At 52.7% G+C, this 20537-nt stretch overlaps 10 protein-coding genes across 10 annotated transcripts; 6 read left to right on the top strand and 4 right to left on the bottom strand.

The window, feature by feature from the left end:
- Positions 1–246: 246 nt before the first annotated feature.
- On the bottom strand, positions 247–3101 carry mdv1 (WD repeat-containing protein). The gene is made up of 5 exons (XM_025648161.1): positions 2628–3101; positions 1957–2557; positions 1695–1898; positions 829–1643; positions 247–777 (listed from the first exon to the last, which is right to left on the bottom strand). The coding sequence occupies exons 1-5, from the start codon at positions 2709–2711 to the stop codon at positions 502–504; spliced, it is 1980 nt and encodes a 659-aa protein (XP_025499612.1). The 5' UTR covers positions 2712–3101; the 3' UTR covers positions 247–501.
- Positions 3102–3620: 519 nt separating this feature from the next.
- On the top strand, positions 3621–4828 carry BO66DRAFT_358403 (chorismate mutase ARO7; the record flags this gene model as incomplete). The annotated part of the gene is made up of 3 exons (XM_025644932.1): positions 3621–3691; positions 3898–4549; positions 4602–4828. 3 exons carry the CDS (start codon positions 3621–3623, stop codon positions 4677–4679), a joined length of 801 nt encoding a protein of 266 aa, XP_025499613.1. The 3' UTR covers positions 4680–4828.
- A 308-nt stretch (positions 4829–5136) lies between these two features.
- Positions 5137–7164, top strand: BO66DRAFT_395188 (WD40 repeat domain-containing protein). Its single transcript, XM_025648162.1, has 3 exons — positions 5137–5405; positions 5465–5630; positions 5730–7164. The coding sequence occupies exons 1-3, from the start codon at positions 5368–5370 to the stop codon at positions 6870–6872; spliced, it is 1347 nt and encodes a 448-aa protein (XP_025499614.1). The 5' UTR covers positions 5137–5367; the 3' UTR covers positions 6873–7164.
- A 260-nt stretch (positions 7165–7424) lies between these two features.
- Positions 7425–9434, top strand: BO66DRAFT_358407 (putative iron-regulated transporter). Its single transcript, XM_025644933.1, has 6 exons — positions 7425–7955; positions 8009–8172; positions 8225–8264; positions 8312–8469; positions 8516–9040; positions 9088–9434. The coding sequence occupies exons 1-6, from the start codon at positions 7622–7624 to the stop codon at positions 9364–9366; spliced, it is 1500 nt and encodes a 499-aa protein (XP_025499615.1). The 5' UTR covers positions 7425–7621; the 3' UTR covers positions 9367–9434.
- A 168-nt stretch (positions 9435–9602) lies between these two features.
- BO66DRAFT_461195 (Zn(II)2Cys6 transcription factor) lies at positions 9603–12089 on the top strand (the record flags this gene model as incomplete). The annotated part of the gene is made up of 3 exons (XM_025652329.1): positions 9603–9608; positions 9670–10599; positions 10647–12089. 3 exons carry the CDS (start codon positions 9603–9605, stop codon positions 11616–11618), a joined length of 1908 nt encoding a protein of 635 aa, XP_025499616.1. The 3' UTR covers positions 11619–12089.
- BO66DRAFT_414894 (sugar porter family MFS transporter) lies at positions 11788–13897 on the top strand (the record flags this gene model as incomplete). The annotated part of the gene is made up of 4 exons (XM_025649502.1): positions 11788–11965; positions 12020–13464; positions 13529–13631; positions 13821–13897. 4 exons carry the CDS (start codon positions 11788–11790, stop codon positions 13895–13897), a joined length of 1803 nt encoding a protein of 600 aa, XP_025499617.1.
- A 456-nt stretch (positions 13898–14353) lies between these two features.
- On the top strand, positions 14354–15358 carry BO66DRAFT_414895 (uncharacterized protein; the record flags this gene model as incomplete). The annotated part of the gene is made up of 4 exons (XM_025649503.1): positions 14354–14588; positions 14644–14744; positions 15003–15176; positions 15236–15358. 4 exons carry the CDS (start codon positions 14354–14356, stop codon positions 15356–15358), a joined length of 633 nt encoding a protein of 210 aa, XP_025499618.1.
- A 590-nt stretch (positions 15359–15948) lies between these two features.
- Positions 15949–17037, bottom strand: BO66DRAFT_474789 (uncharacterized protein; the record flags this gene model as incomplete). The annotated part of the gene is made up of 2 exons (XM_025653169.1): positions 15949–16852; positions 16932–17037. 2 exons carry the CDS (start codon positions 17035–17037, stop codon positions 16068–16070), a joined length of 891 nt encoding a protein of 296 aa, XP_025499619.1. The 3' UTR covers positions 15949–16067.
- Positions 17038–17111: 74 nt separating this feature from the next.
- On the bottom strand, positions 17112–17546 carry BO66DRAFT_395195 (uncharacterized protein). Its single transcript, XM_025648163.1, has 2 exons — positions 17221–17546; positions 17112–17155 (listed from the first exon to the last, which is right to left on the bottom strand). The coding sequence occupies exon 1, from the start codon at positions 17514–17516 to the stop codon at positions 17235–17237; it is 282 nt and encodes a 93-aa protein (XP_025499620.1). The 5' UTR covers positions 17517–17546; the 3' UTR covers positions 17112–17155; positions 17221–17234.
- A 2526-nt stretch (positions 17547–20072) lies between these two features.
- BO66DRAFT_197686 (uncharacterized protein) lies at positions 20073–20495 on the bottom strand. The gene has a single exon (XM_025642502.1). It carries the CDS (start codon positions 20372–20374, stop codon positions 20150–20152), a length of 225 nt encoding a protein of 74 aa, XP_025499621.1. The 5' UTR covers positions 20375–20495; the 3' UTR covers positions 20073–20149.
- Positions 20496–20537: the final 42 nt, after the last annotated feature.

Raw genomic sequence — 20537 nt, forward strand, 5'->3', positions numbered from 1 at the left:
AAACTATTCGATACTATTTCCAGTATGTACTTATCGGTTGCAAAGAGGATCGACTTGTAACCTTACAGCAGACGTAGCAGTGCAAGAGTGGCAATGTTCCTTGGTCCTAAGCACCAAACCACCCACGCCATATGGTGGTGGTGATTCTTCTCTTTGTTGCTTCATCACAACCATAGTGTCCGTGAAACCCAAGCTACGTTCTTTATTTGCTCAGCTATTTTTATATATGGCATTGAGGAAGCGTGTTTCGAATATGAACAAAGAGGAATTTTAAGCACCGGGTAGTGGAGTGGCCACGAGAAGGGCATCATGTATCAGTCAGAAACTAGTTTACAACGGATGATCCTACCGTAAGACGCCATGGTTCCTTTCTATGTTGGGCCAAACGTAAAGATAATATACAGTCGCTGAGGCATTCAAAGCAGTCACAAAACACAAAACCATCCGAATGCTAGCATGTGCGTGGCAGGGTTTTGCATGTCATAGAAATGTAGAGTCATCTCAGCATGTCCACGCCGCAACGATACCGTCTTTGCGGCCTTCAACTAGGAAGCCATCCTTCAGTCGCACTCGCTCGACTGTTGCAGGCGATGGGCCCTGTTCATCAGCGCCGACTCCGGCGCCGCAATCCCAGTGGTGGCCATCGGCTTTGTCGTAGACCTTCACAACGTTCTCTCCTGCAGCCGCAACAATCCGCTTGGTATCGAACATCATGCTGGTAATGGGCTTGTCATAGGCGTAGGCATCATAGATCGATCCCATTCGGAGATCCCATATCTGAAGGCAATTAGCACCCAAGCAACCAAGTCCAGAAACAAAATAACATACCCTGATACTGCGGTCTTGACTTCCAGTGACTAGATGCACATCGTCGAATTGTAGGCAAGTCACAGGGCCAGTGTGGCCCACCAGGCTACGATGAACCTGCCCACTGCGCAGATCCCAAAGACGGACCATACCGTCTGCCGTACCGCAGGCTAAAGCGGCGTCGAAACACTGGACAGCCCCGACAAAGTCCGCCGATGCGTCCGGCAGGCGCCCTGAGGGGCGCCATTGCGAATCTCCTCCCAGCGACGACGCCTGCGCGGCCGCCCACAATACATCGAGCGTTTGCACACAACGCCCTTTGACCAGATCCCACTGTCGCAGTGTCTTGTCGGCTGACCCGGAAATCAGCGTGTCGCCCTTGAAGTGAAGCGCGGTAATTTCGTCGACATGAGCGTCCAATGAGTAGACGAAGCAGTCCTCCAGCGTGGTGGAATGGGATGCCACCGAAGCGTCGTCGGCTGGGATGGTTTCTTCGTCTCCATCATCGCGGCGGGTAATGCGATTGTCGCGAGTGGTCATCGTTCGGGCGCGACTCAAATCCCATAATTTGACAGATGCATCCATCGAGCCCGTGGCAACAATGTTGTCCTCAATCTGAAGACAGCGCACCGAAGCATTATGCCCTTCCAGGAATCCAATGCAACGGCCAACATTGAGATCCCAAACGCGCACGGTGTCATCCAGCGCCGCGGTGATCATAGTACCAAATGGATAGTCGAAATCAATCGCAGTGACCATGTCGGAATGAGCCGTCATTTCTTTGATCTCCGAACCCGGGCTGAAATGTTCATGTAAAATCGGCATCGAGCGTTTCCCTGTTTTGTCAGCCAGTGTTCCCCAGCGGCATAGTAGAGGGAGAGACTTACTTATTGATTTCTGTTTGACGCTCTTAGGGGAAGGAATCTTTTGGTATATAGACTCAGACATGAAGGATGCATCCATTGCCGGGTCTTCCGAGATGGTCGAGTCATCGTTTGCTGCTGATGACTTTGGGGTTGCCGGGGCCTGAGCCTGCGCGTGAGCTGCTTCGTCTTGTTCAATATCTTCCAACTTATTATCAACCTCCGTCACTAAGCTTTGGTCAGCCGCTGGCCCAGATCGCATATGGTAACCCTAATTCCTGCTCACATTCATGCTCCAGTTCGGCTTCCTCCATCTCTAGGCTGGCTAACCGGTCTAGAACAATCTTGCGCATGTTGTGCAAGTTTGCGATCTTATTGTCTATCTCATGTATCTCCGAGCTGCACATATTCTTGCGAACACCCATCAGGTCCATCCTGCGGCTGAGTATATCTCGTTCCTTTCTCAAGTCGGTGGGCGCGGAAGGTAAAGCGGCGTGCGTTTCCCCATCCTTCAATAGCTTCTTGCTCTTGGACGAGCGCCGGCGGTGGGCCTTTTGATATTCAATATCATCTTGGGAGGCTTGAAATCCTTGGAAGAGCGAGTAGGAGCTGCTGTCCTCAGGTATGTTCATGAGAAGCTCATCAGGAAGGGAGGAGATGGCTCGCGATTGGATCTCGGATGTAGACAGTTTAGAGCGGACCAAATCGGTAGGTGTGGTTTGGGTCAGGGAGAACACATTGCGCTGAGCGGCAGGGCGCCGCAGCTCGCGCTGGATGTCAACCATGGCGTTGTGGTAGTGGCCGCCGTTGGAAGATTCGGAAGTCGGTCCCATCAAATGCCCAGCAGTCGATGTGACTTTCCGTCCAAAGGCCTCAATATGACGAGTCTGATCCACGGATAGAGTGCCATGTCAGTATTGATCTGTTCTGCCGCCAACAACGTCAAGAGAACACTACCGTGATGCCGGTTCCTAGAAGACCATCCTGTTCGACAATATCTGATAGACCGGAAGGCGAATCATCACGACGGCGCCTGTCCATGACAGCAACACCGACAAGGGGGGCGAAGGAGAGCTTGAGGCACTCAAGCCCATACGAGAGTTGCAGCGTTGGGAAAGGAAAGGGTCGTTCAGCAGGGTGCGGTCGTCAGTCGGGCAGTTGGTCGGCTTTCTTCAAGCCTTGAAGATTGCGGAAAGAAGTTCTGGATCGACGGAGTTGCACGCGATGAATTACCGTGTTTCGGGTGGTATTTTACTGGAGAGAGCTCGAGCTCAGTCTCCACCCAAGGAAGGGAGAAGAGGACGGTGGCTGTGCGTGATAGTATGAGAGGTGAGCGATAGAACCGAAGAGAATCGACATGACGCCAGAAGAAAAGTGCATCGAATCCCCATATATATTCAAAGGTCTTTTCCCAACCATCAGCGAGTCTCCCTCTCCAGATTTAGGCAAGGCAGGCAAGGAAAAGAGAAGGAACAGGCACATGACATGACGGCATCACCAGCCACAAACCTGTGATCATCCTAAATTACCTACCGCCTATGGTACGGTACCAGCTCCCCGAAGTCGGCCCAGCAGTACCTAGATTACCGTAAATACCACGTATAGATGTATAAATCGGATTTAGAAGTGACCTAGTCCTCCCTGTCAGGGCGCCTTACAATCAAAATCCGGCGACAAATCATGAACCAAATACTGGGATCTTAGTTTGCTATCGCGCATTGAGCTCGTATAATTTGTGCAGCCGTCGGAATGTAGTCCTTATGCCGCTCTCAAAATCGAGTCAGAGCCGTGGAGATCGGCAAGGCTAGTGCTGTAGGTTCTGTAACCTGCCCAGCACTTAAATCCGATATCGTTCCCAAGGAATGTTTGAAACCTCTACGTCGCCGATTCTCTGCTTCCGATAGTAAAATTGAATTCTTTTCTTTCATAAACTGATAATCTTGCAACATCATGGATACAGCCATTGATCTTTCCGATGCCTCCAAGGCGTTGGATCTTGCCAACATCCGTTTCCAGCTAATGTGAGTCGACGATCAGCCGGAAATAATCCTGCCCCTCCGTCCGTCCGTCACTATCGAAGATCCCCTCATTCTTAAGACGGTCGACCATCATCCCTGCTACTCGCCCCCTCCCACCACCGTCGTATGGCTTCAATTTCATTGCATACCTCACCACTTAGCCTCACTCCCTAGAATCATAGAACAGCCCACTAATCTGCTTCCTATAGCCGACTTGAAGACACTATCACTTTTCATTTGATCGAACGAGTCCAGTTTCCCCTCAACAAGCCCGTCTACACTCCCGGCGGTGTCTCAATCCCCGAAAATGATATCAGCCTCTTGGACTACCTGCTTCGCGAGCAGGAACGCATTCAGTCCCGCGTCCGTCGCTACCAGTCGCCCGATGAATACCCTTTCTTCCCCGAGGTTCTGGAAGAACCGATCCTGGCGCCCCTGCAGTACCCCAGAATCTTGCACGACAATGACGTGAACGTCAACGGCATCATCAAGCAACGCTACATTGAGAACATTCTTCCCGCCGTCTGCGCTCAGTTCGGCCGTGAAGACCGCGGCGAAACCCAGGAAAACTATGGCTCCTCGGCTACCTGCGACGTCAGCTGTCTACAGGCCCTCTCGCGTCGCATCCATTTCGGCAAGTTTGTCGCCGAGTCCAAGTTCCAAAAGGAACCCGAGCGCTTCGTCAAACTGATCAAGGCCAATGACCGCGAGGGTATTGATGCTGCTATCACCGATGCGAAGGTCGAACAGAAGGTTCTCGAGCGCCTGGCGTTGAAGGCTAAGACATACGGCACCGATCCCGCCTTTCCCACGGAGAGCGGACCCAAAATCAATGTCGAGGCGGTGGTTGCGATGTACAAGGTGAGAATACTCCTCTACTATGAGGTCTGGAAGTTCACTGATTGTCTTCTAGGAATATGTCATTCCCCTTACCAAGGTCGTCGAGGTCGATTACCTGATGCAGCGCCTGAAGGGCACGCAATGGGAGTGAAAAGACACGGGTGAATACTTGTTTCTCACCTACGAACAGATTTCTTAGATACTATTATGATACCATTAAAATGTGCAATAGAAGAAGGCGAGTTCCATGCCATGTTGAATAGGGAATCACATGATCACAACTCACATGGTGGGTAGATCATGTATGTGCATGTCTGGCTGTTTTAACACAGATCTTCAAAGTCTTAGAAGGTTGTATCCTGAACAAAGTGCTTCCAGCCTTGTCTTACCGGCTTGAAGGTAGAGAGATATCGACCACCAGGCAAACCGACTGTGCAGCGTAGTGATCTGACTCAGCAGCATAATACCCCGCCTTGTGAGCAAATGCTCCCTCATTGGATTCTTGCCTTCACCGCCCACTCTAGATCGAAACACGTGCCCACAGGTCCCGCGGCCCCTGGGCGCTGCACGCGCGAAACCGACTGTATACAAAGCAAAGGAATTCATGATTCCCATTCACTCAATTTTGCGTTTGACCACCCGAACCTTTAAATTTCTGCCTCCCTGATTTTCTGTCATGCTCTGAACTTTTTTATCTCTCTCAATTCCCCAATCCGACTGCCACAGTGACCGCAACAGCAACCACTCCCGATTGCTCGTCTGTGTGACGAAGTGCGTCGCCCTCTGGCGGCCGCAACCCGAAATCGCTTTCAAATCCACCCAACTTCATATCTCTCGTCATGAGTCAAACGTTGACAACAAGACAAGCAGAGGAGCTGTAAGCTTCTCTGCGAATTCCGATTTGAGTTGTCTGCTGATCCACTGATACAAGGCTAGGCACAAGTCCCTAATAGCTTATCTATCTTCCATAAATGCTACCCGAAGCGTTGCGACCATACGCGAAGAGCTCCCGATCGGCGACGGCTTTGACGACACCGCATGCAAGAAATATGAGGGACTGCTGGAGAAAAAATGGACGAGCGTGGCTCGGCTACAGAGGAAGGTGAGAGCATTTTTCTCCCTACCCCGCTTGAAATCACCAACCGCTTGCCCTGGGCGCGGGACCGGGAGAGGGGTTCGCATGCGCTGACGGACAGTGAAGATCATGGACTTAGAGTCGAAGGTGTCGACCTTGCAGGCCGAATTGGACTCCATGGCCTTGACGTCCCGATCACGACCTAACCAAGACCCTACGAGCTGGCTCCCCTCATCACCGGCGCGGCACAAATTTCAGTCGCACCGCGATGCAGTGACTTGCGTTGCCTTCCATCCTGTCTACACATCGCTGGCGTCGGGCTCCGAAGACTGCACCATCAAGATCTGGGATTGGGAACTAGGGGAACTGGAGAGGACACTCAAGGGCCACATGCGGGCAGTTTCGGGTCTGGACTATGGCGGACAAAAAGGGCATACACTGCTGGCGTCCTGCTCAAGTGACCTTACAGTCAAACTATGGGACCCTAGCAACGACTATGCCAATATCCGAACTCTTTCCGGACACGACCATTCCGTCTCGGCGGTCAGCTTCCTGCCCAACAACGGAAATCTGCTCGTGTCGGCCAGTCGCGATGCCTCCATCCGTATATGGGACGCATCCACGGGCTATTGCGTCAAGACAATCCGTTCGAATGATAATTGGATTCGAGACGTCTCCCCTTCGTTTGACGGGAAATGGCTGGTGTCGGGTGGCCGAGATCAGGCCGCCACTGTGTGGGAAGTTGCGACGGCGGAGGCGAAGGCTACACTATTGGGTCATGAGAACTATCTCGAATGCTGTGTCTTCGCGCCGCCAGCCAGCTACAAGTATCTAGCAACCTTGGCTGGCTTGAAGAAGCCCCCCCCTGCAACCAGCTCAGCCGAATTTGTTGCGACCGGGGCTCGTGACAAGACGATCAGACTCTGGGACTCGCGGGGACGGCTGATCAAGACCTTGGTCGGTCATGATAACTGGGTCCGAGGCTTAGTGTTCCATCCTGGAGGCAAATATCTGGTCAGTGTGGCGGACGACAAGACTATCCGGTGCTGGGATCTCTCACAGGAAGCCAAGCTCGTCAAGACCATTAGCGACGCGCATGGACACTTTGTCAGCTGCATTAGGTGGGCTCCCGATGTGGTGACGGATGATGCTGTCACAGAAGAGACCACTGAGGCTGGTCCTGGGGCTCAAAGACAGGAGGCGAACAAGAAGATCCGGTGCATCCTGGCCACTGGAAGTGCGGATTCATGCGTGAGGGTTTTTTCATAGTCGGCGGGCGAAGACAAGAAAGCTTCAAATCTTAATCCCAGCGCTCTAATGTCTTCCTATTGTTCTATCTTACTCGTGACAGGAATCGCGATGCATTCATCCTTCTCACCCACTCTTCATGCCCCACTTGCCTGCTGCCTATCTGGATATAAAGTTTTACCGTGTTTGCTGTACATTTTTGAACATCATACCTTAGCAATGCATGTGAGGGAGCGGGATCATGTCTTCATATGCCTTTTGCCTTGCGGGTATTGCTACGAAACTGTTCTCTTACAAAGCTGAGTCGGAGAGTAGTGACCCTGGGGATTTCTTTCGGAAAAGTTCGTCAACGGTGCTGGTCTCGTTGCGAGCAGTTTCTTAGACAGCTTGATGAATGACATGTGAGAATAATTATCTGATGAATCAATTTTCATGTTGTTTCATGCGTCGATTTGAAGTAGTACATGTTGAACGATGCTGTGTACAATACAGCACATATCCATGGATCTACAGTACAGTCAGTAGTTCTATTAGGCTCCCGCGGTTCTCACCCGGCGAACGAACCACGGCTACTTTCATTCTCTTTCCTCAGCCCACTCGGAATTCACCCTCCGCTGCACCTTGCCTTCAAGTCCTCCTTGCAATTTCAAGGTTACCAATCGCTACTCTACACGTGCGCGATCTACGCTGCCAGTTTGCGATGTCCTGAACATCAATCTGACTGAAAGTATTTTGTGTGATGCGACCATCCTGCAATTGAACGTCCCGCCATGGTCCCGTCCACCTCCGAACCGGACGAGACATCGAGCTCTCTAATTGCCCACGAACCACTGATCGACAGACCAGTGAGCCCACATACGGTGTCTTCAAAGGCTTCATCACGAGTTCTGCTACGACTCTACATCTCTCACTCTCTCTCGACATGGAACTCCCGCATGTTTGAATTCGGCGCGGTCCTGTTCCTGGCGTCCATCTTCCCCGGAACCCTGCTATATGCCTCAATCTACGCACTCGTGCGGTCCTTATCGGCCGTTGTCTTGTCATCATGGCTCGGTTCGGTTGTGGACCGATCCAATCGATTGACTGCACTTAGACACTCGATCGGTACGCAGATGGTTCTTGACCTTCCAGTCGATAATATGCTAACAGCATCCTAGTCTGGCAGCGACTCCCCGTAGCGGGCTCCTGTGCTTGCTTTGTGGTGCTACTTGCTTCTTCGAACTCGACGCTGAGGATCCTTCTCTTCGTAGCGACAGTGGTGCTGGCCTGTTTCGAGAAACTCGCCGCCACGGCCAATACAGTAGCAGTGGAGCGGGATTGGGTAGGTTCATGACATGCACGACTGCACGGTAATTTTCTGACGTGCTGAGCAGGCCATTGTTGTGGCAGATGCTTTGGAGATACCTCGTCAAGGTAGGAGCCCTCTAGCATATCTGGCTCGATGTAAGCTGACTGAGTAGACCTCAACGCATCTATGAGAAGAATAGATCTTTTCTGCAAGCTCATTGCCCCCATATTCATTTCGCTGGTTGACGGCTTCTCCACCAAAGCTGCTATATGGACGACCCTGGGGGTCAACGTGTCTTGTGTTGCTGTTGAATATGTTGCCATCGCACAGGTATGATGGGCCGTCTCGTGTCTGATTCAATGCTCACCAATTCCAGGTCTATGCTTCAGTTTCTCAGCTGGGGCGTCATATGCCAGCGGCTGGATCGGAGCGCGCCCTGGGCAGTGCGACTGAAACTCGGAGCGTAGCTCAGCGATTTAAGCAGCGGATCAAAGACGCTGCAGCTCCGTGGAAAGAGTACACTCGAAGTCCCCTCTTCCTAGCCAGCTTTGCTTTGAGTCTACTCTATCTGACGGTCTTGTCTTTTGGCGCGACAATGGTCACTTACCTGCTTCACACCGGTTTCACACCCCTGCAAGTGAGCGCAATGAGGATTGGTGCTGTGGCGGCGGAGCTATCCGGGACTTGGGCGGCTCCATTCATCATGAGTAGAATCGGACCCATACGGTCTGGGTTGTGGTTCTTGAACTGGCAGTTCGTCTGTCTGGTGACAGCGGTGGCGGCCTTTGCCTTACTCGACCCCTCTTCCCAGGTGGTCGCTGTCAGTTTGATCGTGGGCGTGGCGCTCAGTCGGATTGGGCTATGGGGATTCGATCTGTCCGTACAGTTTCTGGTGCAAGAGGTAAGAAGGCCTACTGCTAGGAAGAGGCCCAATGCTGACGAGAGCAGGGAGTCGACGAAGATTGCCGGGCTCGGTTTTCCGCGACGGAAATGGCTCTCCAAAACATCTTCGAGCTGCTATCATTCGCGACTACCATCGCCTTCCCCTCACCGGAACAGTTCAAGTACCCAGTTTATATCAGCTACGGTGCCATCGCGATGGCTGCAGCTTGTTTTGCGGCGTATGTGCGCAAGGAACGGGGACATTTGCTCCATACGTCGAAATGCCTCGGTGGGGACAAGAAGCGGCTTGTACCTGGGGAGGTGCTCTACCACAGGGTACCGTGAAGAAAGCAGGACGGTCTTATGTCATATAGTAGTGATGATTCCAGTAAATACATCCACCTTACGTGTAGGCCATTCTTTGTTCCCTTGTGATTCCGTAGACGCAGCGCGGTCCGCGGCGGGTGTTCCCGGCGACGGTTCCTGAACCCACGCTGGGTGATCGTCAGTCCCGCTTCATGCGCTTCGACGCCAACAGACACTCATCATGCATGCTCCTGTTCAGGTCAGATCTGGGGACCATGGAGGTATCTGCCCTCGCACATTGCAGACACCTTATCTCACAAGACTGTATACTAACTATGCTAGACTACTCGAGCACGTGGCATGGGCCGATCAGGTCCCCGCCGCCGCACGGGGTGTCTGACGTGCCGGTCGCGCAAGGTGCGGTGCGACGAGGTCAAACCGACATGTGCGAACTGCACTCGTCTGCGTCTCCCATGTACCTACAAGACCATTGTCGCGGGCCGCATCCCCTCACGAAGAATCAACTGCCAGGATGGTCCTGCAGCCTCCGCAAGCGTGGCTGCTGGAACACCCTCTGACCGTCCCGACGTGAACTTCTTCCACACTGTCCTATGTGAAGACGGAGTTCCAGCCTCGTCACCACTACGACAGCCAGCCTCTGCCCATCCGCCTACCGAGTCAGCTGTCGACTTAGTCTCCTCGTTCGATATCCTCGGTTTCATTGGGGAGTTTACCGCTGACTTTCAGCAGAAGCACCTCGACCTAACCACGAATGGGCCCTCTGGCTTGTCGGCGGGACCTGAGCTTGCTAGTGTCGCTACCACTACAGAATCCACCAGGAACCATGCACAAACGATGAACTGGGCTTCTAGCGCGGACATGAGCTCGATTTCTGGTAGTTTAGGCGATTGTCCTTCTGGAGAGACGGATGCCCCCCATCACGAACAGACGCCTTACGAAGCGGGACTGTTCGCGCATTTCGAGACAAGCGATCCGCCGCCTACAATCTTTGGCCCCGTCGACCTGGATTGGAAGTATGTGCGAGCACAGATCGTGCGTCAGTCGCGAGACTGTCGAGCTGTCTTACTTGGTATCTACTGTTATTCGGAGGTGCATCAGACGTGGGTCGAGGGGACGGCGTGGGACCGCAACCGCAAGTCCAGGTACCATCAGCTGGCGTGGTCAGAAGTGCAGTCATGTCTAGTCATGAAGGTACCAGAGCCCGTGCTCAGGCACGTTTTCACAACGGTGCTGATGTTGATGTTGGCGGAGGTAGGTGATTCTCTAGAGACTTGCAGGATCGTGGACTCACCAAATAGCATCTGTCGAGTCCAGACCTGGGGGAAGCGGGTACGTCCTTCCTCCACTCAGCCTATCTACTCCTACAACGCTTCCATGGCCGGACTAGGCTCTGGACGGGCGTGAGCCGCCTGATCAGTTCCTGGGTCTCGCTGTTAGACGTCAAAGCATTAATCGCTGGGCGTGAGGGCGATCCGCTCGTTGGCCTGGGGAGCCTTGCGCCAGTAGGAAGGGATGCTGGGGTCCTACCAATTGAGGAAAGCCATAGTGCGGATGAGGACAGCCCCGAGCCTGCGTTCCTCATCCGTGAAGCAGTCACCGGTCCGGCCTTTCAGTTTCTTCTGCAGACGCAACAGATTCTCCGGCGGATTGTGTGCATAGACCTACACCACCGAAATCGCGGCACTGTTAGTGACGAGTTCGAGGTTCTCCAGCTCGCGCATCAGATAAGCGCCGACCTGGAAACGCTCTGGAACCGACGTCCACGCGTGCTCGACATCCACAGCAGCCCCGAGCTGCTCCACGACACTCTACAGCCTGCGGTTGCGCGGGAAGCATGCCAGACTTTCAGACAGTACATTGCCAACTTCCTGGCGATCTTCATCTACTTGCACCGCGTCGCATTCGCCATCTATCCGCGGACGGATCGAGTGCATCGAGCTGTGGAAGGCATTCTTCATCTGGCAGCAATCGACACACAGTCCCCTGCAGGAGAGAAGCGACATTTGCCTGCGAGTTTCGTGTGGCCGTTGTTTGTGGCTGGCCTGGAGGCATCCTTGGAGCAGCGGCAATGGATCTTGTCGCAGATGAAGCAGATGAGCCAGCGAGGTGAGAACAGTGAGGACCAATCTCAGCCCGCGCGACACCCGCATGCCGAAAATGTTTATCTCCTGCTGCAGGAGATGACCAGGCGGCAGGATGCGTCGCGAACGTGGGCGGATTCGCGCTGTGTGCGCCGGGAATTGTTTACTGATTCCTTCGTGATGATCTGATTGATAGCCGATCATGATCGGCGCCCCGACCGCTGCATGCAACACGTAAGCGCCGGTACGTCATCTGACTCGCAATTCTCGCGGAAGACCTCCTTACTTCTTGTCATAATCCCTGACATATATCTCTCTCAGTCGCGCCGGGTATCTGGTTTGCTGGGTATGGCCCATGATGAGGTCCTCTGTCTTGGTGACTGAGGATGATATCCGTCCTGAGGATCCTCTCATACAGCATGCAGAGGAATCCTCTGCTCCGCTGCCGTCCCGCCATGCCCTATTCCGTCTGTATTGGCTGACGGCCATAGTCTGCTGCGGGGGCCTGCTCTTCGGGTACGACTCTGGCGTGATCGGTATTTGATTTCTATCCCACAGGGCAAGGCCATAAGAATGACACATACATGCAGGAGGGGTTTTGACCTTCGACTCCTTCCACCGGTCTTTTCGATATACCTCACAGAATGAAACCCGCGTTAGTGCCATTGCCGTGGGCGTCCAGCAGGCTGGCGCCCTGGTTGGCAGCTTGGTAATATGGCCCTTGACCAACCGACTCGGTCGTCGCCCTGCCATGGCCATTTGCTCCGTTGTTTTCTGTGCGGGGGTGATCTTCGAGATCCTCGACACCCATGCTCGGCCTGCCTTTTACCTCGGACGTGTCATCTGCGGCCTGGGTATCGGAGGCTCAGCTACCGTGATCCCGATCTATCTGACGGAGATGAGCCCAACCTCAATGCGTGCCCGGCTGGGCAGCTGCTACCAGTTCACCTTCACGATCGGCATCCTGATCTCGTACTGGATTGACTACGGGATGCAGTACGCGCCCAGCAGCGCCGCACAGTGGCAGATCCCGCTGGCTTTGCAGCTCATCCCGGGCGCTCTGATGGGCGTGGGCATGCTGACTCTGCACGAAAGCGTGCGCTGGCTGCTCTCCCACGACCACGCCGACCAAGCCTGGGACAGCCTGACGTGGATCCGCGCCTCGCGCGGCCCCGAGGTCAAGGCCGAGTTCCGGGCCATGCAGTCGGCCATCGAGCGCGACGCCCACGCGACGGCCGACTTCTCCCCCCGGGAGCTCCTCCAGCGCGCCAACGCGCATCGGTTGATCCTGGGCGTCGCCCTGTTCGTCTGCCAGCAGTCCACGGGGGCCACCGCCATGGCTTACTTCGGCCCGCAGTTTTTCGCCCTGCTCGTCGGGGGCAGCAGTGACGTCTCAACGGCCTCCGACGCCACCGCCCGTCTGACCTTGTTGCTGACGGGGATCTTTGGGTTTCTGAAGGTGATCAGCTGCCTGCTGTTTATTGTGTTTGTGGCCGACCGCTTCGGCCGTCGGCCGTTGCTGATTCTGGGTGCATTGGCCATGTCGGTGTGCATGCTTGCTACGGCAGCCGTTCTGCGAACCACCTCGGTTGCTCCGCCATCGTCGTCATCGCCGTCATCGCCATCATCACCTGCCTATGCCACCCCTGACCCTGACTCAGACCCTGACCATGGATCCTCCTTGCTCTCGCCCGCCTCCCTCGCCACCATCCTCCTGATCTACCTCAGCATCGTGGCCTACAACCTGTCCTGGGGGCCCCTCCCCTGGCCGTGCAGCGCGGAACTCTTCTCGTCGGCGCGGATCCGCGAGCCCGGGGTGGCGATGGGGGTGGCGGCACAGTGGCTGTCGAACTTTGGGTGGTCGTGTGCGACGCCGTACCTGCTGCAGGGGCTGGGGTGGGGGACGTTTGGGTTGTTCGGGGTGCTGGATGCGGGGTTCGCGGGGCTGGTGTATGGGTTGTTGCCCGAGACGAGGGGGATGGGGTTAGAGGAGATTGATTCTTTGTTTGCGGTTGCGGATGCGGGTTATGAAGGTGTCAGCAGTAGGGACGGGGATGATGTAGAGTGATGTTGTCCAGAGTTTGTTTTTATTTGCACAGTCCAGTGGCCTCGGCCCTTCGTCTTCTCTTACATCTCATCTCAAAATATTTAAACAAAATCAGACAAAGGAAGATACCGTAGGGCTAATTACGAATCAGAACCGTCAGAACCTAAACTGAAGCGATGTAACATCGAGGCAGACCCCCGCTCCTTCCTGTCACTCGATCTACCCATTAATTGATATTGTTCTCGAAGTCCTCAGCGCCCACTCAAGCCCACCACTAAGGTAATCATAACCACCACCACCACCACCAATCTCACCCAAACCCACCCCAAAACACAGAAGAACAGAATTACGCCCGACATCCGGCCGAGGGAGCGATGGGGGGCCCAGAACCCGGAAACTTCGAACGGAAGGCCCCCACTAGCCCGAGATCAGTTCTAGGCTTCTATTCTAGCCTAGCCTAGCCTAAGCCAAGCCAAGCCAAACCAAAGACCCAAACCCTGCTGCCGCTGTACTTCCACCGGCGAAGATACTGTAAACCAGCTGAGCTTATCTCCCCCCTCCCCGCCCTAGTTGAACACTCACTGCACTGCACCCACTGCATCAAATAAAAATACTCAGTAAGGTCATGTACGATTGCCAGTGGAGTCTGGTCTTGATTTGTCATAATCCCATCTCTACCGGTTTGATCCATTCATTCCGCGAGTCTCATTTGCTAAAGCGCCTCAGATCACTCCCAACCTTCGCACGCAAACCTGCAAGCGTCCCAGCGAGGGATAGAGAAACAACCCCTCCAAAACCCACTGACACTCTCCCAGAATTCCATCAAAAACCAATCTTGATAAACAATGGCGTCTTCCCACGAACGCTGAACAGACCAATGCAGCAAGCACTGGAACGATTCCGCGTGCGGATGGCCACGGCCAACCGGAAATTCATCCAGGATCGCGTGGATGAAATCGAAGCCCGGGGCCTGGCCAACGAAGAAGTGAAATGGCAGAAGATGGTCGAGTACCGACACATCTACCTACCGAACGAGAGGGAGGAGAACGAGTTTCCGCCGCGGTTGGTGGATCTTCCCGCGGCGTTGGACACGGACGTGGACAACCTTGAAGGTGTTCCCATTTCCCCTGGACGGGGTGCACCCGCCGCGACTGCGGACCCACGAAGCCCGCGAGCAGTTCCCGGATATGCTCCAGCAAGTCTTCCAGCAGCAGGCGGCGGGGTGGGCGGCGGAGCGAGGCCAGGAGGCCCCCCAACCCCCCGGGCTGGTTCCCCGCTGCGACGAGCTGGGCGTGTTCCTGCAGTACGCCGACGCGGTCGAGGACCGGGATTTCCGCCTCTCCGCCATCCCGGCTTTGAGCCGGGGTTGATGCTCTTATCCGAGGAACAGGCTGCGTTGGCGGAGACGCAGCCCGAGCGGTACCGTGCGCTGGTCCGGGAAGAGTGCGCGCAGGTGGCGGGAGTACCTGGAATCCGACGGGATTGGCGATCTCATCCATAAATCGATGGTTGGCCCGTCGGTCGAGGCCGATGATCTGGAGGTCACGGCTGGTGTGGTTACGGGCACGGGCTATATCGGGGAACACCCTCACTGGTATAGTGCCTATCTCTACTGCCGGCAGCGGGATGATGCGATTCCCGACGCCCCCAATATCCGGAATTGGGCGTGGCGGGTCGTTGTCCTTGACGACAAGGGGGATGTGTCCTGGCGCCTACTGTGATTTACGGGCGCAGGCCGCGCTTCGACTCCATTCCGGAGTTTTGGGATTGGTACTGTAGCTGGCCGGACTATTTGGATGCCCGCCGCATACGGAGTCTTCGGCGTCGCGCTGTTCAGTGTGAAACTGATTGCGAGTCGGACTGTGACTTGCACCTCGCTTGATGGGCCGAGTTTTGTTATTCTCTGGCGGCTGGAGAGTAGCCATGTCTCTAGTTGAGAGGGGAATTATCTTCCGAGCGTTGTAGTTATCTCATATGTACCAACCTCAACACTTTACCTTGGAAGTTGCCCCGCGTACGGGTTACCTGAATTTTATCAAGGCTTGGGTTATCCATACAGGGTAGGGGAACTTTGAAATAACCTCTTCGAAGATCTTGGAATGCGTATTGCACAGATAACCCTCCGCGACACTCCGTACGCTGACAAACTGAAGCGCTATGACGAAGTGAAATCATGTGGAAAAGTCAAAACCAAAAAGTCAAAGTGAGGTTTCTGTTTGAATGCCAGGGCTTCCAATCTTGAAAACCTTCGCGGCGCACGGTCGGATCTTTCGTCGGCCGAAAGGGGTTACAGTACTAGTACCCATGTATACCAGTATTGACTCAGTTGGTTGGTCTACACGACTTACTTGGGTTCACTTGTTGATACATCATGGATAAGTTACTCGGAATACAGTACAATGCGTAATATCCAGTACAGTTTGGCAAATCGAATGAAGTACCTAAGTGGCTTATTTCCAAAATCTTACTGACCAATTGTGTTGTGTTGCTGAACATCTCAGATACTACGGAAGTTACGTTACTTCCTACTAACATATGTACAGTAGAAGTAGTAGGTAAGTTGGAGCTTACTGAGTAGGCACTCTCACCCATCACTCTCTCTCACAAAGCCGAGACGCCCGGCTGGGTCTACCACAAAACCCTCGGCCGGGTGCTTGGCTCATCCGCCGCCTCCGTCGTGGTTCGAGTGGAGATCCGGGGAACTGGTGGTCTTGACCAGCTGTATATCGAGCATTCGCTTGCTGGATCAACCGGTCTCGAAATTCCTGGGTCATGTCCCGCGCATTGTGATAGGCAGTCACGCCCCGCTGGTAGGTCTCGGGATCGCCGAGTAACGCCCATTGCCCGACCTGGGTCATCACATAATCAGTCGTAGTAGGAGTAGAAGAGTCTTGGTGGTTGGAGTGGCTCCTAGACCTTGTAGGATGGGTTGCGTAAATGCCCAGACACCCACTATGATACGTACACATCGTAGTGTAGGCTTTGTTGTCATATGTCGGTCTGCAGTCACCTGGATTCCCCTTCCCATGCCCAAAGAGCTGGAGGGAATGTAACGCTCGCGCGCCCAGAGCACCCTCATGACAAGCCTGCCGCATGGCTCCAGGCGCAGCCCCACAATGACCTTGGACCGCGACGAAAAAGTTCGGTGCCACTGGGCAACAGCCGTGGTCTTGGGTGGATGGGATGATCTGGTCATTCAGCGCCTGTCGAACAGCCGGCTCGAGCTGGTTGGATCGTGCACCGTAGTAGAAATCCGGCTTCGCGTTGGGGAGAGTCCCGTCGGTCAACGGAGCCAGGTTCGTGAAGCGGTGTCCTCCAGAAGGAAAAGAAGAAGCGGTTGGTTTGCCTTCAAGAAGAGGTAGGATATCCTTGATCACTAGCTGTTCATCAATGGCTCTGCTATTGACCCTGGTAAATTCCTTGTATTTCTTCTTCAGTGAGTCCGGCGATAGTACACGCGAGGGTCGTGGAGCCTGCGATCTCCGTTGGATTTCGGCCAAGTTCTCTGGTTCGGGCGGCTCCGTCCCATCGGGGTAGGTAGATAGTGGTAGGAAACCCCATGGTTCAGCAAATGGTCCTCGAAATGTCGATCATACACAGTGGTTTTTCCAGTCATTGGCGTTGGGCTGGAGTGGGGAGGATCCAGAGAGGGTTGCTGGACGTTGGCTGGTGCAGGATACTGGAAGCAAAGAAGGCGATTTAGTATTTTACGGGTCGGTACAAGGGGGGGGGTCACGTAGTGACATTTCGAATATCTGCTAGATCTGGTTCTCCACCGCGGGTAGATCTTCTGATCTTTGTAAAGAAGTGGCAGAGCAACGGCGCAAGAAATCAGAGGCGAAGGTGTAAGAGTTGAAAACGGAGGTCTGGCTTGGACAGAGCAGTTGGAATTGTCGGTGAGCTTCTTTCAAGGCGCTTTTAGTCAACCACAGCTTAGTGAGGTCGTTCCAAAATCGTGGAGGAGGATGACAAGTAGAGCGGTTGCGGTTGCGGTTGCGGTTGCGGCTCGGTTTCCGATGCTGCTGCTTAGAGAATGGCATATGGGTTTATGTTTAGATGAAGTGACCAACAAAGAGATGTAAAGAGCACAGAATATCACTATGTGTTTAAAAGATCTACAGACTGCTTGTGGCAGATATATATGTCTAATGCTCGCAAGCCCTCCGGAACTGGGATATGTATTATTGCGGCTGATATAGATCCCTTGTCTGATAGTTCTTTGTGTAATGGCCTGCACTCTGTCGATGAGCTATCTACAAAGAGCACTATCGTAGCCCTCTCTATATCCGGCAGACTTCCACATATTCTACTAGCTATACACGTTTGTCATCACAAGAACATTTGCTTAAGAGATACATGACGATTGATCTAATATCCCCAATTGTCTGGTTGAGTGTTCGGGCACCACAAACGGAGAAGACACTGATGTGGTTCTTTATTTTGTGTCCTGTCGAGGAAAGCTCACTTACTGTACTTTGATGTCTTATCATGACCGAAAAAAGAAAGAAAAAAAAAAACTTTCTGCAAAGCCAAACCATCTATACTGCACTAAAAAAGCCCTCTCTTGAAGATTGCTTCCGCCCATTTTGCAATGTACCATCTTGTGGTTAGGGCAAACTCTCCCTAACAATAAAATAGATTTCCTTGATTTGGTGATTGTGATTCGAATCACCGACAAGCACTGCAAGAACTAAGCAGAGAGTAAGTTAAGTACACAGAGTTAACATTATCATCAACTTTTTTTCTATATATTCAGGTCCTACGAGAACGCGCTACACAGTAATCCGTAAATAATATAGAGAGTAAATTAGCCCTCTCATCACACCACTTCACCTTGTATTATCTATCACAAGTGGTGTTCCAGAATGCTAAAGACTCACATACTCCCTCACCCTGAATTGAAAAACAATCTTACACTAGGTACTTAGCAGTAGTCACACGGAAGAATCCCCCGGTCAAAGTGGTGAGTATGGGCGTTGGTGGGGCCACCCCAGCAGCGCCGGGCAGTACTGTACTGTACTGTACTAAGAAAAAAGAATGAAAAAAAGGAAACACTTCAATTCTTTGAGATATACCCAGTAAGCTCTCTCCGTAGTCCACCCAACTACCTGTGCTCAATATAAGTCAACTAGCGTCTCCATCCAAAGGAGGAACCCTGCTAGAAAATACCTACCCTATCTACGCTGCTAAATGCATCCAAACTTGGTTTCCCAAATCCGGTGGGTGTGGGTCTCGGGGGGAAGGTATACCTAGTACTATACCTATGCCGTTCAATTTGGATTCCATACTAACTACAGATAATAGATACCTTCTACAGAATATAGATAAGACTAGACTGAATTAGACTTAGACTCGATCACTTTACAGAGTGGACTACGGACTACTCAATTGTAATAGACTACCATTTGTAATGTATAGTACATACTACAGCATAGTAACCTATCGTGCACCAAGCAACCTAGCTACATGTCCAGCTCCGTACCGTCCTTCAGATTCAACTGGGAAGATAGGTTCCTCAATCCCCCAGAAAGGCCAATCACCCAGACGGGGGGCAGAAAGAAGCCCGAGAATTCCGGACTGGGAGAGTAATTTAGTGGACTTAACTCATCCAGACTTGACTACCTACTCATCGAACTGAATTGAACCCCAACCCAGCCTCTAGTAAACTTAGACTAAGGTACCTACTAGAACCAGAGCACCCATCCAGAACATACTCGTACTCAGTACGGAGTCTCCGCACTCAGCAATAATCTCAATCCCCAAATATCCCAGACAACCACCCAAAAATCCCTCCCCCCTCCCACCACAGAAAAAGAAAAAGAAAAAAGACAATAACCTCCAGAAAACACAGGTGATCACCACCCTCCGAAAAAAAAAATAAACCGTGGACGAGCGATCGATCGGAAATCACCCTCGCAAACCCAACCGCCACCGCACAAGCTACGGAGACTGTATAAGTAAATGACGTCGGCGGGAATAACCGCTCCCTCGATCTGCCCGCTCTCCATTTGCTAGACTATGAGTAGCACAATCCAGAAGTCAGAACCCTGTTCCAAGTTTTCTGGGATTTTCCGGTTTGGGGGTGGGGGGGGGGGGGGGGGGGGAGGCTCCACAATACAATCCGCACTATGGAGTACGTTACGGAGTACGTTACGGAGTACTATGTACTGAGGAGGAATCCTTCTTCCGGAAATTGAATGGCCCAAAAGAAGAAGAAAAACAAGAAACCAACCCAAAAAAAGTAAATTCCAGCCACACTGGACGATATGCAGGTGCCAGCTAGTTTCCTGGGAATTGTTTTTTTTTTTTTTTCTGGAAGCTTATCCGGGTGAATTCCGGTGCTCTGGTTGCATCCATTAAGTTACTTGGTGTATTTCCGTACAGTAAATCAAGGTAGGTAGTCTAAGTGGTAGAATGTGGACTGGATTCTAGCTCGATGTCTATGGAGTCCAAAAATTTTAGGAAAAAATAGAATAAAAATAAAACAACCTTCTACTCGGGTCTTTGAACAGGTCTCGAAGATCATCCATTAGAGATTACGGAGTACCAAATCATTTAACCTTATTGCGTACTCCGTACTGTACCACTAAACAACCCCGGGAAATGCACTTGGCCATAATAAGCACCACCTCCTAAGAACCAGCCACCGCCGAGATATCACCAAGTCCGTTGATTAGACTCTAAGATTGATAGCAATCTTGCTAGCACTATCACGTTCATCCCGTACATCCATGATGATCAAGTCCCAACTAGCAATAGCAATACTCCTCACCCAATAAAAGAAAGCAATCCCCATCCCTGGCAGTGACCTTTTCCCGTATGCTTGTGTCTGCCTTTTCCCGTAGAACGCCATAATCCCCAAACCCGCTTGAAGAATAGTCAAAAACGCCTGGCCCATACAAAAGCAAATCGATCGCTAAAGAAAAGCAACAACCCTCAAATCAGTGAGCCTCCCACTGCCACCAATTTCAGGTCTCTCAGACACAAAAAAACACCGAACACATCCTCCCGCCCGACAGATGTGATACCAGTCATAAACTCCCGCTGGCTTTTCCATGAAA

The sequence above is a fragment of the Aspergillus aculeatinus genome (assembly GCF_003184765.1).
Source record: "Aspergillus aculeatinus CBS 121060 unplaced genomic scaffold BO66scaffold_58, whole genome shotgun sequence".
Taxonomy (NCBI): Eukaryota; Fungi; Ascomycota; class Eurotiomycetes; order Eurotiales; family Aspergillaceae; genus Aspergillus; species Aspergillus aculeatinus.

Bases quoted from the DNA above. Each gene is read 5' to 3' on its own strand.
- mdv1 (XM_025648161.1), bottom strand. From the start codon at position 2,711: ATGGACAGGCGCCGTCGTGATGATTCGCCTTCCGGTCTATCAGATATT. The intron at 1,644-1,694 runs GTAAGTCTCTCC...CTGACAAAACAG, and splicing joins CGTCAAACAGAAATCAATAA to GGAAACGCTCGATGCCGATT. The intron at 778-828 runs GTATGTTATTTT...AATTGCCTTCAG, and splicing joins GTCAAGACCGCAGTATCAGG to ATATGGGATCTCCGAATGGG.
- BO66DRAFT_395188 (XM_025648162.1), top strand. From the start codon at position 5,368: ATGAGTCAAACGTTGACAACAAGACAAGCAGAGGAGCT. The intron at 5,406-5,464 runs GTAAGCTTCTCT...ATACAAGGCTAG, and splicing joins ACAAGACAAGCAGAGGAGCT to GCACAAGTCCCTAATAGCTT. The intron at 5,631-5,729 runs GTGAGAGCATTT...CGGACAGTGAAG, and splicing joins TGGCTCGGCTACAGAGGAAG to ATCATGGACTTAGAGTCGAA.
- BO66DRAFT_358407 (XM_025644933.1), top strand. From the start codon at position 7,622: ATGGTCCCGTCCACCTCCGAACCGGACGAGACATCGAGCTCTCTAATT. The intron at 8,173-8,224 runs GTAGGTTCATGA...CGTGCTGAGCAG, and splicing joins TAGCAGTGGAGCGGGATTGG to GCCATTGTTGTGGCAGATGC. The intron at 9,041-9,087 runs GTAAGAAGGCCT...TGACGAGAGCAG, and splicing joins TACAGTTTCTGGTGCAAGAG to GGAGTCGACGAAGATTGCCG.
- BO66DRAFT_395195 (XM_025648163.1), bottom strand. From the start codon at position 17,516: ATGCCATTCTCTAAGCAGCAGCATCGGAAACCGAGCCGCAACCGCAAC.
- BO66DRAFT_197686 (XM_025642502.1), bottom strand. From the start codon at position 20,374: ATGGGCCAGGCGTTTTTGACTATTCTTCAAGCGGGTTTGGGGATTATG.